General features: G+C 55.5%; 1 protein-coding gene across 2 annotated transcripts in view; it reads left to right on the top strand.

Annotated features, from left to right (window-relative positions):
• Nucleotides 1–17,128, top strand: part of PTPRN2 (protein tyrosine phosphatase receptor type N2) — a 707,285-nt gene that overhangs the window by 444,401 nt on the left and 245,756 nt on the right. For both annotated transcript variants that reach the window (XM_082472631.1, XM_082472630.1), the window contains one exon: nt 7,881–7,945. In XM_082472631.1, the coding sequence (XP_082328757.1) occupies nt 7,881–7,945 (65 nt within the window). The remainder of the gene's footprint in view (nt 1–7,880; nt 7,946–17,128) is intronic.

Here is a 17,128-nt window from a genome sequence, read left to right as displayed (position 1 = left end):
CTCACCGCGGGCACAGGGACACAGTGATGCAGGCTCTTTGGGGACGGCCAGCTCTGCCCCCTTTGGAGACCAGACAGAAGGTGCAGAGGAAGCTGCTGGAACTTCCCCCCTACCCTCCTCCTTCCCTCCCTGGGAACGAAGTCTTAAGCGCTGTCTCTGGTTCTGGTATATTAGCGTCAGGGAAGCAGTTATGCTCCGGGATTATTTTAATTCTTTCTGATACTTAGCAAAATCAAATCCCCAAATGTCGTGGCAGCACGCTACTGTAGGTGACTCAGCGTAAAGTGATGGACAGAGGACACCTCCCGGGGCTGCGCTGTCACGGGCGGGGCTGCGATCACAAGAGCCACCAAGCGCCCTCCTGCGGCCGCTCCGCCGGGGCTGGACGGCCAGTCCCGCGTGGTCTGCGTCACACTCGGGCAGTGGGTGCCGCGTGGGAAGCGGGAAGCCTGAGCCGAGGAGCCTGAGGTCGTCTGCACCGCGTGCAAGCTTGAGCCAGAGCTCAGGGCTCAGGGCGGGGCGGGGGGAGACCCTCCGTCGTGAAGGTGCTCCGTCCATAGGCACCCTCGGACTTTTCTGGGTCGACGCTTTATTCAAAACCTGGAACTGTGGGTGTAGAAAAGCTCCCCGCAACACACACACGTATGTGTGATAACCTGGTGATTCACGGTCATGGTAAGAGTAACGGGGCAGAAAACACCAGTAGGGCCTGAGTTCGCTTGTTCGTTCTACGCATCACGTCCCGGTTCCCTCGGTAAACAGACCCCGAGCGCCTCCTGTGTGCTGACGCTGTCCTAAGCCTGCGCCCACCCTGCCTCACGGGAATGTCCTGTCTGTTGAGCTACGTTCTAGGCAGGAAAGCAGATAAGTAAGCGCACATGCTATTGGCTGGGGATAATGGCTCTGGGGAAAAGTAAAGCTGGGCGGGGAGGGGAGGACCACACGGGTGAGGGGCGATTTGATACTGGGTGGAAATAAGGTGACTTTAAACCAAGACGTGGAGGAGGCGAGTCATGTGGACCCAGACACCCAGGGAGCAAACGGCAAGTGCAAAGGCCCTGAGGCAGGAGCGCCCCTCCCTGCCCCTGGGAATGCTCAGGCCGGAAGGAGCAGCGTGGGGGTGGTCGGGGGTGCCAGCAGGGCAGCGCCACCTAATCGTGAAGACCTTGCACCTGTGGCAGGAACCTGAGACTTGACCGTGAGTGAGGAGCGCCCCCAGGAGAGGATGATGTGACCAGCTCGCATTGTCACGGGGCCACTGGGCTGCCTGCTGGGAATCAGCTGCCCCAGTGCCGGGGACCCAGGCCGAGCACGAACCGAGGCCCCGCACTGGGTTTCTAATAGTGAAAAGTCTGCATCAGGCTAACGAGCTGTTGACATTCTACCTTTATACTTGGAAAATATATATTCATAGTGAAGAAATGTTTAAATGTGCATAAAACTATGGGTTTTCTTTCTGAAAATCAGCCAAATATAAAAGACAGCTGGATTGAATTATTATCTTCCATGTTTGGGTGTTGTCTTAATGAGTTAGCAGAGTTTGGGTGGGTAATGAGTTAAAGCATACACAATCCCTAAATTATAGCGCATTTATTTATAAATGTATTTTCTTCCCTTTGTTTCACAAAATCACTGATAATATTGTTTAAAGAACATTTTCATAAAATCTATGCATTTAGACACAAATGATCCAGCTGTAATTGTACACAATGTATGAAATGTGGAAGTATTTTCATCAGAAATATAAAATACATATGAAATTGCAAATTAAATTTATATGCCTTCAAAAAGGCATTTTTTTAAAAAATTCAAAATGAACTATTATCATTATAAAACAAAATATAATTAATAAACAGCAAAGCTTTAAATCTAAAGTATTTAAATAAAGCTGAATTTTTTATTCTATTTTTTGAAAATGTAATCAAATTGTAGTTTTTTTTATAAAAATAAAGTGCGTGCAGTTTAGCTTCAATATGCATCTAGTTGCCAACGTGATGAACCAGGAGCATAATTTGTGGCGTTCCATCCAGACTGACATACAGGAAAACTGGTAACTAACAGGTGTCATTCCAGCTGCAAAATGCTTTTTCGCCGCTGCAGGTACTGCAACGGTCTGTGAAAACTTGCAGAACAGCAAACCGAGATGTAGGGAAACTTGAGAGTTGGGCATGCAGCCCTGCTGGGAAATGGGGCCTCTTCAGGCACGAACCCTTTGCTTTCTGGCTGAGAGGCAGGTTTGACAAGTTAATTAATTTGTGTCTCCTCTCCCCCCGTCCCCCACCCTGCACTCCTTCCTGCCCTGCCGTTCAGACCCTCCCTGGCCCCTCCTCAGCTCAAAACCCTCGCGGCGTTAGGTGGCAGCAGCGTGTTGCCCAGAGGACACGAGGGTGTGCAGCTCAGCCAGGGTGGCCCTGTCGATGACGGGGTCAGCACCTCCGCTCGGGTCCTGCTGTGGCCCCGTCCCCTCACCCTGCGGGTCTGCAGGGGACAAGCTGCCAGGGCCCCTAGGGTATGTGCCTCAGTGCAGCCAAGCCCTAAGCGGGGGCTCGGCCCGGTACCTTCCACCTGTCCTCGGGCAGGTGTCGGGCAGGTGTCAGGCAGCTCACCTCTGGTCCTGGGAGGACCGCTGCTCATGTGGCCCCCTGCTCTGAAACACCCCCTTGGCCCCGAGAGCAAAAAGGGGAGGTGCGGGTGAGATTGCCCAGAGCGCCGACGAGGGGGCCAGGCACCTGGAGCGTTGGGGTCAACCTTCTCTCAAGCCTGCTCCCCTTCCCAGGACTGAGTTCAGCCCGACAGGTTCCGAGCAGTGGGAGTCTCTACGGGAGGGTCGAGTCACTTCCCGGGCTGGTGACCGGAGGCCGTGCGATTTCAGTAAGGCTGATCCCAGGGCGTGGGGGACAGCGGGTCCGGTCAGGGGCCCCCGAACGGTCTAGACTGTCCACTTCCGCAGACGCCTCTGGGTGGGACCAGGTGCAGAACGGATGCATGTCTCTTAGGGTGGAAATAACGCAGGGGATGCAGATCGGTACCCCCAGGAGCAGTGCTCTTGGCTCTGCCAGAAGCCGGCTCCACCCTCTCCCTAAGGACCCCAGCCCCCTGGTGTCCGCCCACCTCCTGCACCCTGCTCCCCGCCCTCGTGCTTTCTAATGGGCCACGGCCATTAAGTTGTCCCTGTAGCAATTTAGATCACAGAAGAGACTTCTGCACACCCTTTCAGGTTAAAATCACGAGGATAAAGAAAGAGGCAAAATTATTCCACCGTAGCTACGTGTTTAAATTATATGGAATGCTGCATAAATTGTCAAGTGCAAAGAATTATTCTGATAAATTAAAATACTAATTAAATAGGCTATTGCAGAATTTTGAGAACATTGTAGGGCTCTGCTTCTCCAGGTAATTTGCATATCCTTCATCTAGTGAATTTAATTTTAAAGGACTTCTTTTTGTGTTTGGAAACCCTTTTTGTCTCCCGTGAAGATAAGAATGGGCTTTGTGCATTGTTCTCGCCTTTATTCAAGCAGCTCCTCCAGGGGTCTTTTAGTCCTGGCCTGCTGGTGGCTCACGCCCACCAGCTCGGAGTCTGCATTTGGTCATGAAAATAGCTTGGAGCCGACATCCGACAGAACATGTAGCCCCAGCAAAGCTTTTCTTTTCCCCTCAAAGGCCTCAGCAAAGCCTGAAAAAGTGGCAGTGAGTTCCCCGCCTCGGAGGAGAGGGAGATGCTGCAGTTAAACGTGTTTCCAGAGAGAAGGAGTGGTTGCCGGCCAGGAGGGGAGCACGGGGGCTGGTGCCCGCGAACCAAGTCTGACTGCCTGACGGAGGTCACGGCGTACATCTGGGTGAGGGATACCACAAACGAACGTCTGAGATCCAGTCCCACTGAGCAGAAGGGATGGGTGAGAGGAAGTCCATGCAGCTGTGCAGGGAAGTCTCAGAGGAAATATACACAATGATGAACGTGTACGAATGCTGCTGGGGAAGATTCCGGAATGGCCCGAGAGTTACAAAATGTGCTCAAGACTACTGGGCTTGTTGCTCTTTTAGGTCAGTTTGAGCTAAAATAAATAAATATAGATAAACAGACAAAAAAAACCCAAAAGGGCTGTGCTTAAGATAAATTGTGTACCTTTCACACATGCTGGAAAAAAGGCACCATTACAACGTCTCTGTTTGGCTACCATCCCCACCAATGAGAAATTTCAAAGAACGAAAAAATTAAAGAGCGAGACAGGCTTTGTTGAAAAGGACTTGATGCCCAAGACTGAGAAGTTCGCAAGAGAGCATGAAACCACGAGAAGTGGGTTGAAGTCCCATGGACGCGCATGTTCCAGCCGCCAAGGGGACTTGCAGGTGTGGTTGGAAACCGCATCAGCCATCTCTGCGGGGGTTTCTCGGCTGAGAGCAGGAAGATGGGGGCCCTGGGTGGGTTCTCGGAGGACCCCAGTTCCAGGCAGCTCCTCGGGGCCCTGTCGCTCTCTGGACGAGGATGGAGGTGGGCTGGAGGTGGACTCAGAGTTGGACACAAAGGTGGCACGAGTCACGATTCCGGCTCGAGTTGTTAGGAGGTGCCGCGGCCTCAGGAGGCCCCCATGAGCATCACGGCAGAGGGTCCTCGTGTCCTCCGTGAAAGAGCCCCTGGTGGGGACAGCCTCAGCGAGATGCAGAAGGCTCATGCTGTCCTTGGAAAATACAAGGAAACGTGGACAAAGTGGGGTTTTGGGGGCAGATTCACCACTTGCTGAACAACAGCTGCTACAGAACAGAACCTGTGGGTTCACGTAAAGCTGAACAATGGTGACTGGTCCTCCCCACAGGGTACCCCTCCTGGGTCTGCCCTGGTTGTGTGTGTGTGCACCCGTGTGTGTGTGCCCGTGTGTGAGCGCCCACGCGTGTGGTTATTTGGAGGAGGTCCGCTTTGGGGAGGGGTGGTTAACACCCTGCGTCACGTGAGGAACATAATAGGATCGAAGGATGGAGCAGACATTGCAAATCGAAAGAGAACGGGGACAGACGTGGCGTCCTGACTCAGGTGGCAGTGATGGGCCACGTGCCCCGCCTGATCCATCACACCTGCGGAACAGGTGACACTCCTGGGACTTCCGTAACGGTTAATGGAACGACCGGGAAGACAGTGGTCCCTCGTGCTGATGCTGGAGGGATGAGGTCACGTCCGGGCCGCTTTCCAGTGGATCCCGGACGCTCCGACTGCCCGCAAGGACGCACCTTCAGCACGTCCGTCCCATCCATCCCAGGGTTTTCGTTTCTCAGGGACAATTCCCTGGAGTGTCGTGTCAGTCCTCAGTGACAAACCTTTAACGGACGCAACCCCTTGTCAGCACGAGTCTGGGTCCCTGGGCTCCCTGGCTGGACCCTCAGGCAGGACGTGGACCCTGAGAGGCGGTCAGCCCGGAGGGTCCGCAGTGGCCGCACTTGGGGACGGGTCACCATAAGGGTGAAATGACATCACTTTCCAAGGCGACGCCCATGGTTTTCCGAGGATGATGCCGCCATCAGGACCGTTGCTCAGGTAGGCTCTGGGGTGACCTTCCAAGCAGCTGATGCCCCTTCTAGAAGTTTCTGCTTTGTCGGAGGTGCCTGTGGGAAATTTTCTGGTAGAAACGAGGACGCATGTCTTTCTTCTGCAGCCTCTGAGGCCATGAGCTGAGGTCGGTCGATAGTGGGCCCCATTCCCACGACGGTGGCTGGAACAGGCCGACTGCAGACGTGTTCAGATGCTGGGAAACATGCATTTTAGAATCGAGGAAACGTGACATGTTAAGACCTAGACTTTGGGTAGAAACAAAGTACTGTACGTATGGGGCTGGAGCCAGCTGGACCGGTTACTGGAGCTCGTTTTTACTTTTTCGGGAATTTTTTGAGCCGATTATTAAACACAGCCATCATGAAAAATTAAGTTTTACACACTTGCAGTTAACTACATTAAAAACAAAAGGCCTCGACCCAAAAGGACTGACCCAGCCAGTCGCCTGTACATTTCACCACTACCGGGCGCTGCGGCTCCCCTCCCCCTCCGCACCCCACTCGGGGGCCCAGAGCTGTGTTCACAGAGGGCAGAGGTCGGGGGCGTGTCTGGCAGGGAAGCCGCTGCCAGGGCCTGGGGCGAGGAGCCAGCCCGGACCCTGGACTGGCCGGTGGCAGTGGTGCTTGGGGGACACAGGGCAGCTGTGCTGAGACTGACTCCGCACCACGTGTGCCACGGGGGCAGGGCCCAGGCACAGAACCTTCTGCACAGCGTCGGGGGGCGTGGGGACGGGTCTTCGGGCAGTGAGCAAGGCCCACAGTCGCCTCGGGGCTCTGCGGGCTTGTGCAGGACACAGCCAGGACCTGTCCCTCATCCCTCAGGCCCGTCCCCGCAGCCGTCACACTGCCCGCCCGCTGGGGACCCATGGCGGCCGAGCCTCAGGTGTCTCCACCTGGCCTTCCCAGCAGGTTTGCTGACCCCTGGACTGGGCCATCTGCATTTTACTGCCCGGCTGGTTTGTTCATTCCTGAGCCTGGAATGCCTGTCACTTCTCGGCAGCAATAGTGGAGTACTTTTAATTTCCATCTTTACTTTGTGCTTTGTGTCCCTCAGCCTATTGAAGACTCACTATTATCCCCAAGGAGCCTGTCATTCAGCAAAATGCCTCCTTTGTTCACAGGGGAACGTGAAAATCAATTGCTTTATACTCTATCTCTTAAGAATATTCTCCTCCATTCAAGGTTTACCTTTGGGCCACTGCCCCCTCCCTGCCCCTCTGCACCCCCCAGCTTAGAGGCTCTTAAAGTGCTGGTGCTCTAACCCCAGGTTTGCGTCTGCCCCCTGACCCGGTGCATGCATAATTACCTAAATGTAAGAAATAACGTTGGTTTGTTCAAAGGAAAACTTTCTACCGGACGATGGAGAGCCCCAGAGGCGGGGGAGGCAGGCCATAGCAGGATCCGGTTTGTATCCCTCTGAAAGATATAATTTCATTACCCAAGACTAACGTAGATGTTTTACAATAAGAGGTGAAAGTAATTGCTTATTTTCTTGCTATCTCGTTCTGCATTAATCACAGTTGCAATGCACTCTTCCTTCTTAGGGTTTGCAATAAAATCTATTTTTTCTGGTTTTCATTTCCAAAATGACAGGGGCTTTATCCGAAAGAATACTTCTACAGAATCGTAAGCCAAGGTCAATTGCTTTGTGACACACTTCCTCTCCAAGAGGTGGGGACCGCGGCTTTGCCGCGCTGGCATCGGGATTAACTGGGCTTCCTCTCCGGCTGCTAATTGTTTCCAGGAATCAATCCGCTTGGTCTGACACGGAGGGTAATTCAATCTCAGAGAGTCTTCCTCACGCTAAGTCAGGAGCGAACTAGGATGAGGGTTGATCGTGGTGGAGGCAAATTATTATAGGATGCTCTCCTGGGGCAGGCGTAAGAGGGGTACAGCAGCTCCCAGGACTCACGGAACGGAGGCGCAGTTCAGTCTTGCCTGCTAGCGAGTCTGTCTTGTGAACGCGGAATGCTTGTGAATGGAACCCAGTTCCCAGTGATTATATACTTGTAGCCATCATATCGTTCGAAAGTAAGGCTCTACAGTTTGCAAAGCAGGTCTGCCCACCGTTTCTCAAGCAGTCTTCACAAGGATGCTGTGAATTTCCTGTGGACGTTCTGTGGGCAAAGCTGGAGGGACTCACGTCCTGGCCCTACCTCTGCCGGCCCCTCGGTGGGGAGCCCCCTGCCCCGGTTTCCGCCCCAGGCTTGTCCACAGCACCCGTTCAAATGGCGCTCTGGCCGTGACTATGGAAGTGTCTGCAGAGGGAGACGCTCAGGGTATCTGGAGAACGCTTGCCTCTCAAAGCTGACCGCTTACTTCTTAATTTCCCCTAACAGCTGACAACAAGGACCAACTGGAAAGAATGTCTGGACTGAGAGTTCTTCAGACCGGAGTCGGCTCGGTGAGTAGCTGCGGGCCGTGTGGTCCGGGCGGCCTGGCGCGCTCGGGCCGGGGGCAGAGGTCGGTCGGCGCCAGGCGGTGGGCTGTGGTAGGGGGGCCCCGGCGTCTGGGCCGGGTGAGTCCTCCCGTCCCGTCGGCGGAAGTGCTGGTGCGCCGTGCCAGGCTCGTCTGACGCTGTTTGGTTGCCTTTGAAATCGTGATTTGGTGTCTCCCCAAGAAAAAGCGGTCCTGGCTAAGAAAACATTGGATCCTTTGGAAATGTGTACTTCCTCCTTCAGACGATTCTCAGTTGCTGAGTCTATGTAGCAAGAGAAGTTGCTCTTTCCTCTGGGTCTGGTGGGCACACTTTTGTCTTCCTTGTTAAAGACGAGTATGGGGTGGGGTGTGAGAGGAGGATGACTGCTGATAAATTTAATGACACTCAGAGGCGTCGTGTCCCAACGTCGCCGCGCTGGCCTCAGCAGCAGGTACTTGACCAAACTCTCCATCAGCAATTAGAGCCGATGGCACTCAGCCCCAGGCCCTGGCGGACGCCTGAGCCCCGATCGCGGGCAGTTAATGAATTGTACGCACGACGGCGGACGCTACTCCTCTCGGGGGTGGTTGTCTGCGCTCGCGCGTCTGAAATCCCAGATTTCACGGCACCCGCCGTGACAGCAATTAACTATTAAGGGCGCTTATTTGCGATGCTCCTCGCCAGGGCGGAGATGTCCCCACGGAGCCACTCGAAGGCCAGCCGCCGTCTTTGGGGGAGGCTCCGCTCGGCCGTCACGAGTCCCGGCTCTTGAGATAAGAACTTGCTTAGTGGCTGGTCCTCCGCAGACGGAGCCCCCAGCTCTGCAGGCAGCGGGCGGGCGCCTTGCTGGGGGCGCCTCACAGGGGGCGCAGGCCTTGAAGTCACCGTGTTCCCGGCACGCGGCGGGCACGGCGCGGACAGGAATCTGGGTGACCGCAGACTCATCAGAGCGCGGGGCTGGGTCGATGAGGCTTTCACAGCAGAGGAAATCCTGGTCTTTTCTCCGGAAACTCGCAGTAACTTTGGCGGCCGGGGAGGGGGAGGGGGACGCCGGGAGTCTGTGGGTCCCTAAGACCATCTGTACCCCCATGGGGTGCAGTGACTCCTGGCGGGAAGGGCCAGAGGGCTCGGAGGATCCAGGCCCGCGACGGAAGGCTCTGACCCGCGGCCCCTGCCCTGCCCCTCGTCCCTCGGCCTCAGCAGGTGTCCCTCCTGCAGGAGCAGCCCCGGTGCCCAGCGGCTGGGGGCAAATCCAGACTGACTCGGGTTAGGGCCTTTGGTGCTCCGGGGTCAGAGGAAGCTCAGGCGCTGGGCCTAACCCCTCCCTGTGCGTGTTCCGTGGAAGCGGGCTGGGCCACCCCGGAGCAGGGGGCAGGCAGGGCCAGGGGTGGGAGATGCAGAGCCGGGGGCTGGGAGGTGCCTGGAGCCGCCCGGTCCTCTGGCCGCCCCATGGTTGCGGTTCCTGGGCAGCGGGGAGGGTGGAGGTGGTGTGTTAGGACTTGGCAGACTCATGTGAGGTCACAGGCACAGATCCCAGAGGGGGATGCTCGCCGCCCACCCCCTCCTCGCGCCCAGCAGGCAGCGCCCAGCGCACTCACACACGGCCGCCCCATCTGTGACCTGCCGCCTGCATCCCTGCGCCGAGCCCCGCGCCTCCCTCGGGGAGCCCACATCCCCTCCCTCCGGGGACGGTGCCCCCCACGGCCTCCTTCCTGTCCTCTGTCCTGCGTCACCACTGCTCCGTCTCCCTGGCCCCATCCGGTCAGCACACAGATATGCTCCAGTGTTTTCCGATTCACTAAAGTGAGAGCTCCCGGGACGCTGGTCTCACCACGTCAGCGCTCTCGCCTCCCACTGGTTCCCTGTCTCCTTCATCACAAAACTACCGCCACGTGTGTCTGTATCCCTCGTGCGGACACGTCGGCACCTGTTTGCTCCTGACACCCGGCCAGGCCTGGTCCCCACTGCCCGCTGGACGGTCCACCGTCTGCGGCCCCAGGACCTCAGCTGTCGGCCCGTCTGCACTGTCCTGAGCGTTGCCGACTGACCTCCTTCCGAAGCCCGGCTGCTCTGAGCGCCTCTCTCTGTGGGATCTGCGTCTCCCCGAGGCCATGGCCTTTACACTGTTTGTATGATGATGACCCCAGAGTCTACCTGCAGCCGGGCCCATTCGCTGTGTTCCAGGCACGCACAGCCGCCGGCCCCTGCCTTTCTGTCCTTGGAGACCCGTGACGCATTCCCCGAGCCTGGGCAAAGCAGGGCTCTTAATGTCCTGCCACCACCTGGCTCTGCCCCCGGCTCCTGGGCTCAGAAGTGGAAGCTGGTGACGTGCTGTCCAGGAACTGGGAGCCTGAGTTGCTCTCGGCTTGTCTGTGAAGATGACAACCTAACCTCAGAGGGACATCCTCTGCCTGTTCCAGGTGCCCGTCTCACATGGGGGCAGGAGGTCCCGCCTAGACTGGGGGTGGGAGGCGGGTGGGGGGGGCACAGGGCAGAGCAGAACCCCCGCTGCACCACTCCTGCATTTTCATCGAGCCTGATCTGCTTCCTGTCTGGTCCCCAAGTGGCCAGGAGCCTGACCTTACCCTCCCTGGGGGCAGAAAATGGCCACATCCCAGACCATTTATTGATACTTCATTCACCGATTGAAACGTGGCAGTGAGAGGCTTGCCCACCCTAGTTCTCCCTAAGCCGCCTTTGTCTTCTTAGGGCCCCAGGGGTTTCCTTGGTCCACGCAGACCAGCTCTCCAGTCTCCTGTCCTCTTCCACGTGGCAGTTTTCCATTTCAAAAGGCAGTTTTGCTGTCACCTGTGAAGTTGTCTGAGGTCATTCTGATGGGTTCTCAAGCCCAGAACCCACATTCCATGCAGCTTTGCCTGACCAGTCTCCAGTTCGGATGGAGGGAAGGAGCGTTTGTATATTTGGAGTGAGTTTTGGATCGTGAAAACGGGAGCAGAGATATTTTTAAAAAGCTAACAATATTTCTTTTTCTAATTTTTATTGCCTCGTGCAGTATTGAGCCTGATTTTGATGCTTCTGATTTTCTTTGAAACTTATTTGATATGAATGTCTCTGCTAATTCCTGACTCTGGAAAGTAAAGCAGAGTTTGATTCCTCGAAATCTAACAGCATTTACCGAATGTCTCCCTGGTGCTTGTGATTCAACATGTGATAACAGATAGCGGAATTGAAACCTTTTAAGCCAAATGGAAATATCTCAAAACAAAATTTAAAGGAAATGAACACACTACAGTAGACACACACGTTCCTGATAGATTGGTGGTATTTTGACGTATTTCAAAATCTAATTTCTGATATCTGGAAAGTATTCACATTTTTCCAGATGAAAAAAGTCATGTTCCTTCCAAAGGGAAATTATGATATTACCAAGAAAAACTCAAATATTTGGAAGAAAAATAGATGTTTGTCCCCAGGCGAGCATTTCCATGAGTATGGCTTCCAAGGTGCATCTGAAATAAGTCATGACTTCCTAAGTTCTTGATAGTGTGATAAACGCAGTATGATTAACGATTAACCTGCCCACGTTTCAGTAGGAGTCTCTGTGCAGCCGCGGGAGGCTCGGGGCTTCGACAGGGAAGCCCAGAGCAACGCGTTCCTGGTGCAGACACCCCGCTCAGCCCCGGACGGGCTGCCTCCCAGGCAAAGTCAGGCGGGAGGGGACAGGCCTCCACGCGGGTTCTGGAAGAGAGAGGAGGAGGGTTTCCTGGACCCGTTGAGGGTCCTCAGCTGCAAAAGGTAAACGGATGAAGACAGACAACAGGAGCTAAGCAGCACCTTTATTTAATCTGAGTTTCACGGGACACGTAAGGGAGTGAAGCCCGCGGACGTGGGTAGACCGGGCGCCTTCTGCGGGGTTGGTGGGGAGGGCCAGGGGGCGTGGGGACCCGAGGTGGGTCTGCAGCAAACCGGGCACAGGGCGGGCACAGCTCCCACGAGGGTCTCGGGCCTGCTTCGGGGAGACGGGGGTGGACAAGGTTAGAGACACCTTCGGCCAAGGTGTCGTGTTTGGGGCAGTGTGTCCTGCACCCACCACTCATGCCGTGGGATGTCAGACCTGGCTTCAGGTACTTCAAAGAGCCCTGGGGTTCCAGAGCTCAGCTGTACGGGGGCAGGAGGCCGTGGAGCCCCAGCAAACCGCCGTCCATACGCTGGTTTAACCCACTGAGCTTCTCTTGCCTCGGTCACTGTTTGGGGTCCTGGGTAGGATTTTGTCCAGAGAAAGGATTTTTGTGGCCAAGACTATGTCACTCCCCAGAGTCCCTTGAGAGTCTACGAATCCGTGGTCGTGCTCCTCCCCCCACAAATCAGTGTGACTTTGCTGTGCAATGTGTGTGTTGGTGGGTGTGTGTGCCTGACAGCCGTCCCATGAGACCGAGCAGGTGGGACGGGGGTCCGTGATGGATGTCTGAGAAAATGGCTCGTTTCCTCTGCAAACCCCACTTGGTCATCGCCTGTCTGCTGGAAGGGCTGCTGCTGCTTTAATGCGCGTTATCAAGACCTGAGCCCAGTGGTCTAGGGATTTCTGAGAGCAACTGGGTATCACACGTCAGCGGGCAGAGAAATGCAGGCGGGGGTGGCCCGAGTCACGGGGGCCCTCGGGGGAGCGAGCGTCCGGCCGAGTCCCCGGAGACCCGACCACAGGTCTGGTTGGACTCGGGGGATGACTTGACGTCGAGGGCCCTTTGCCAAGGTGTGAAGAAGGCACAGAGTAACCCCACCCCCAGCGAAGACGGTGGGACGGAGCTCCCCGTGGTCATCAGGTTGAGGGGAAGCTGTCACCCCCCACGTGTCGCTTTTCACGCGTGGATGGAGCCGACACCTGCCTTTCGCACGCTTGGCAAACACCAGCAGGTGTGCAGTCGGGACTCACGGGCGATGGGGCCCTCGGCTTGCGGGAGTGCCTTGTGGCCGTGTCAGCGGGTGACTGGCTCTCGGGCCGGGGGGCGGATAAGTCTGCGGTGAGGCAGGAAGCCCCGTGGCAGCTGGGGGCCGGGGGCGGACGCGTCAGAGGACCCTCCATTGAGGAGCCTGGGGGTACCCTGTAACGTCCCAGCATGCAGTCCGAAGCCTCATCCTTGGAAGTGGTTACAGAGGTGGCTTACGGGTAATAGTCTTGGTCCTTTAATAAAGATCAAAAGTGCTAACACTTAAACGCGACTCTTAGAAAGCAGCGTGACGGTGGGAATCTATTGCTTTAAAAAAGCTTCCCCTTCAGATCAGTAATCGTACTCCCAGAATTTTATCTTAAGAGTATCATTCACCAGCTAAGAAAAGGAAAAAACAAAGCTTTGGAAAAACCAAAACTGACCTAAGTATAAAACACAGGAAGGTAACTAATTATATTATAGTAATCAAATAAACGGATTCAGTGATTTCACTAAAAATCGTTGTGACACCTCTGAACTTAAGGGCAGCTGTGAAAACTGTCTGTGCCCACAGATCCGGGCTGGAGGACCACGTGCAAATGTGAGGTCAGCTCTAGAACGGGGTTGGTGGGATTATAAGCGAGTTCTCTCCTTTTCCAAAATTTTTGTTAGTACCATTTTTTAACTTTCTATTTTGAAATCATTATAGATTCACTGGAAGTTGCAAAGACGGTATAGAGGTGTCCGTGTACACTTCACCAAGTCTCCCCTGTGGTTACATCCACATAATTCTAGGACGGGAGTCAAACTGGGAGATGGATATCGGTTCAATGTGTGTGTATAGTTCTTTGTCGTTTTATCTTCAATACCATTTTTTAGTTTTAATAAAGAAAAAACATGCAACCAAAGTAACTGAGCACATACTCGCTTTTAAATAAGTGAGGACGCAGGAGGAAACACCACCCGTGTGAGCTTGGTGTGGCTCCCAGGTGGCTGTAGAGAATGTTTCAATCAACTTGAGTCATCACATATTTATGAATACGGTGCTGTGTGTATATGCACAAGCAGGACGCAATACGTAATTAAAAATATCCTGGGTTCAGATCAAGGCCCATATTTGGAAATTCAGGAGAAAGAGCCCTGGTGTGTGTGGACAGCAGAGGGGCAGGAGAGGCCTGGAGGGATCCCACCTGACACCCCGGGCAGGTGCAGAGCTGTGACAGGTGGAGGATGGGTCTTGTCAGATAGAGACAGAGCCACGGACTCAAGAGTGCGTGAAGGAGAAGTTGGTAGCGTTTGCAGTTAAGTATAACGAATAAGACGGAGACGGTGTCGGAGCTGACAGGGTCTCTTGGGTAAAGACTCCGAGTTGAGTTTGAGATGATGCCGGGTTTACCCAAGTGCGCGCTGGAACCTTAAAGACTCCGGGACTCCCGGGCAGGGCTGCCATCCGCCCCCCGCCCTGGTGGCTCCCGCACCCCTGCCAGCCTCAGGCCGGCTGCGCCCAGAGGGCAGAATGTGGACACCAGCGGCCACCCGGGGCGAGGCGTGTCCTCAGCCGCCAAGGGCCCTGCCCTGTGCCCGTCCACGTGGGCTCTGGCTCCTCAGCGTTGTAATTGTGTGCCCATCCCCTTATTTTATTCGAATCTGTGTTTCTAGACAGGGAACGCTGATAGTTTTTCTTCTCAATGCAAAATGTGCATCAGTCCTAAGAGAAGCTTGTTTACTTGTCAGTATTCCTAATTTATGTTTGAAAAGGGAAATCTGCATGAAATTGCATTAAAATATTTGCAGCGGCCTGTCCGAAGCTGCCCCAAGGATACCCCACACGGGGCTGAGATGTCGTGATAGAGGTCAAAGTTCAGGGGCAGCCGTACGGCCCCTTCCGTGGTGACACATCCCCACCTCTGCTGGCGGGGCCCCCCCGGAGCTCAGCACCCTCCGCCCAACACAGCCGTAGCCACCGCTCTTCATACCCTTCTCTTATTTCTCAAAAGTGAAGAAAATCACACGAAAATACGTTCGATATAATTAACTGCACTTGACATATTGACAAATATGAGTTTATTATGAAACGGCGTCCTTTTCTTCTGAAATGCTATATAAAGCAGCCTGTCACGTGGGCCCACGGGTGTCTTTTCCGTACTTTTCGTGATTTAAAGCGGGCGAGGTGCCGTGTGATGAGGCAGTTGCTATGGTGACAGATTCGATTTTTATTCACTATCAAGGTAAATAGTCACGGAAAATGAAATAAGTATCGTCTGCCTGTGGCAGCGGCAGCTCAGGTGTCCCCCCACCCCCCTTTCTGACATTTCAGCCACGTATTTCTAGAAAGTGCGTTGATGTGTGTCTCCTTGCCAGGCGTGGCCGTGGTCCGGCTGGGACTGGACGGTGGTCCCCCTAAGACACGGAGGGGCCGTCCGTCTCAGTAACGTGTGAGCGGCTTCTGCCACGCAGCCGGGCAGCGTGGAGTCAGAAGTTAATTTCCATGTAAAAAGCTGAACCCTGGAGACACTCGTAAGAGCCCTCGGAATGTAATATTCCAGAAACCCCTTTTCAATCCTCAACCCGGAAGACTTGGAATTGCTCGAAAGAGGGTGAAGAAAATTAGAGGCAGGCACACAGGGCAAAGCCCTCCCCACTGCCCAGCTTCCTACGGAGCAGCGGAGGTGCCAGCGCGCCGGACTCGGTCGAGCCGTCCTGGGCGCCCCACGCGCATCCCCTCCAGGGTCCCGCTAGGCGGGCACACTTCACGGATGGGGAACCAGGCACAGCGGAGTTAAGGTCGGAAACGCCCCTCCAGGTGGTCACCTCCAGGTGGTCCCTGAATGGAGCCCGAGGCTCGCCGGCCTTGAAATCGGAGAGTCTTGAGTTCCGCCTTTTAGTGAGAGGATCCCAGAGGCTCCTGTCACTTGGAGGTGCGTCCACTGGACGGTCAGCCTCGGAGTGGGCTTCCGGTCTCCTGCCCACAGATGCCTGTCCTCCTGGAAGCCCCACACCAGCCGCCAACGCGTCCTCGAACTCTGGCCCAAGACTCCCGTAGGGGAGGGTGAATCGAGGGTGTGTCACTTTACAGGAACTACAGGATCCCGGGGCTCAGGCCCACCCTAATGACCTCACTGTAACTTGATCCCCTCTGTGAAGGTCGCATCCAGAAGTCCTGGGCGTCAGAACTCCACTTTATCCATCCTGAGGGGGGACGCGGCTCAGCCCGTAGCAGGCCGGCGGTGCCAGCCCTCCTGCCCCGCTGAGGATGGTGCTTTCAGGACCTTCTTCCCCGCCCTCCACCCCGGGGATCCCGGAGTCGGGGGATGGGGGAGCTGCTCCGGGCGGACTGCTGAGAAGGTGCGTGTCACCCAGGGCTCCCCCGTCCCCTCCCTCCTGCCCGGCTCCTCCGTGGCGTTCCCCAGAGCGCGCTGAGTCCTGTGAGTTCAGGTCTGTCTCTCAGCCTGTGAGCTCCGGAGTGAACCCCATGTGTGTCTCTGTCGCCCGGTGCCTCCCGACACGTGGCAGGAACTCAGTAACCCCTGGCTGGGACAGGGAATCGTGAGCCCTGGGCTGCAGGTGGACACCCCACCCTGGCACACGCCGATTCATCGTGCCGGCTTCTTCCTGGGTCACTCGACTGCTCTCCTGGTGCTTCGGAACCTCCGTGAAAGCTGCGTTGCTCTGGAAGAGGTTTCCTCCTGACCCGGGCCCGCTTTCTCTGTCATCCCCGAGACAACAGAGGCCCCTCTTCTATGTTGGCGCCGAGGCAGCCGTGGCCCTTCTTTCTGTGACAGTGAGCATGCCGGGCCACATCGCCATGACAACTGATATGAATCCCTAATTGCTGATTTGAATACTTCCCCTCTGCTTTATCCATGGGTTAAAGAAACAAGGCTGTTTTCACCCATGTGAAATAATTAGTAATCAATGTAACACAAAATATAATCAAGTGCCAAATTTAAAATAATCTCACTTCGAAACAGATAAGCAGCCAGTGCCATGGTGGCGAGCACGGCAGAGGGGAGTGTGGTGTATCACGACGGTCCACACGTCTCCTGCAGGGAGAACGGGGCCCCCACACGGGCGTCTCCTTGAAACTGGGCCTCACTCCTCAGTGTGCCTGGCACCGGCAAGGCCACTGGTGTTTCGCCAGCCGTCAAATGCCTCAACCCGCATCCAAGCAGAGTGGTTACAGGTGGGAAGGGCGGCTGGGGCTGGAACGGCGGCCCCAGGCCGGGGCTCGGTCCTGGGCAGCATGCGGGGAGGTCAGAGGTCCCATGGGCCCAGCGGAACC

The sequence above is a fragment of the Balaenoptera physalus genome (assembly GCF_965194825.1).
Source record: "Balaenoptera physalus genome assembly, chromosome: 8".
NCBI lineage: Eukaryota > Metazoa > Chordata > Mammalia > Artiodactyla > Balaenopteridae > Balaenoptera > Balaenoptera physalus.
The sequence above is the reverse complement of the archived record's forward strand: the minus strand, read 5'-3'. Positions and strand labels throughout refer to the sequence as shown.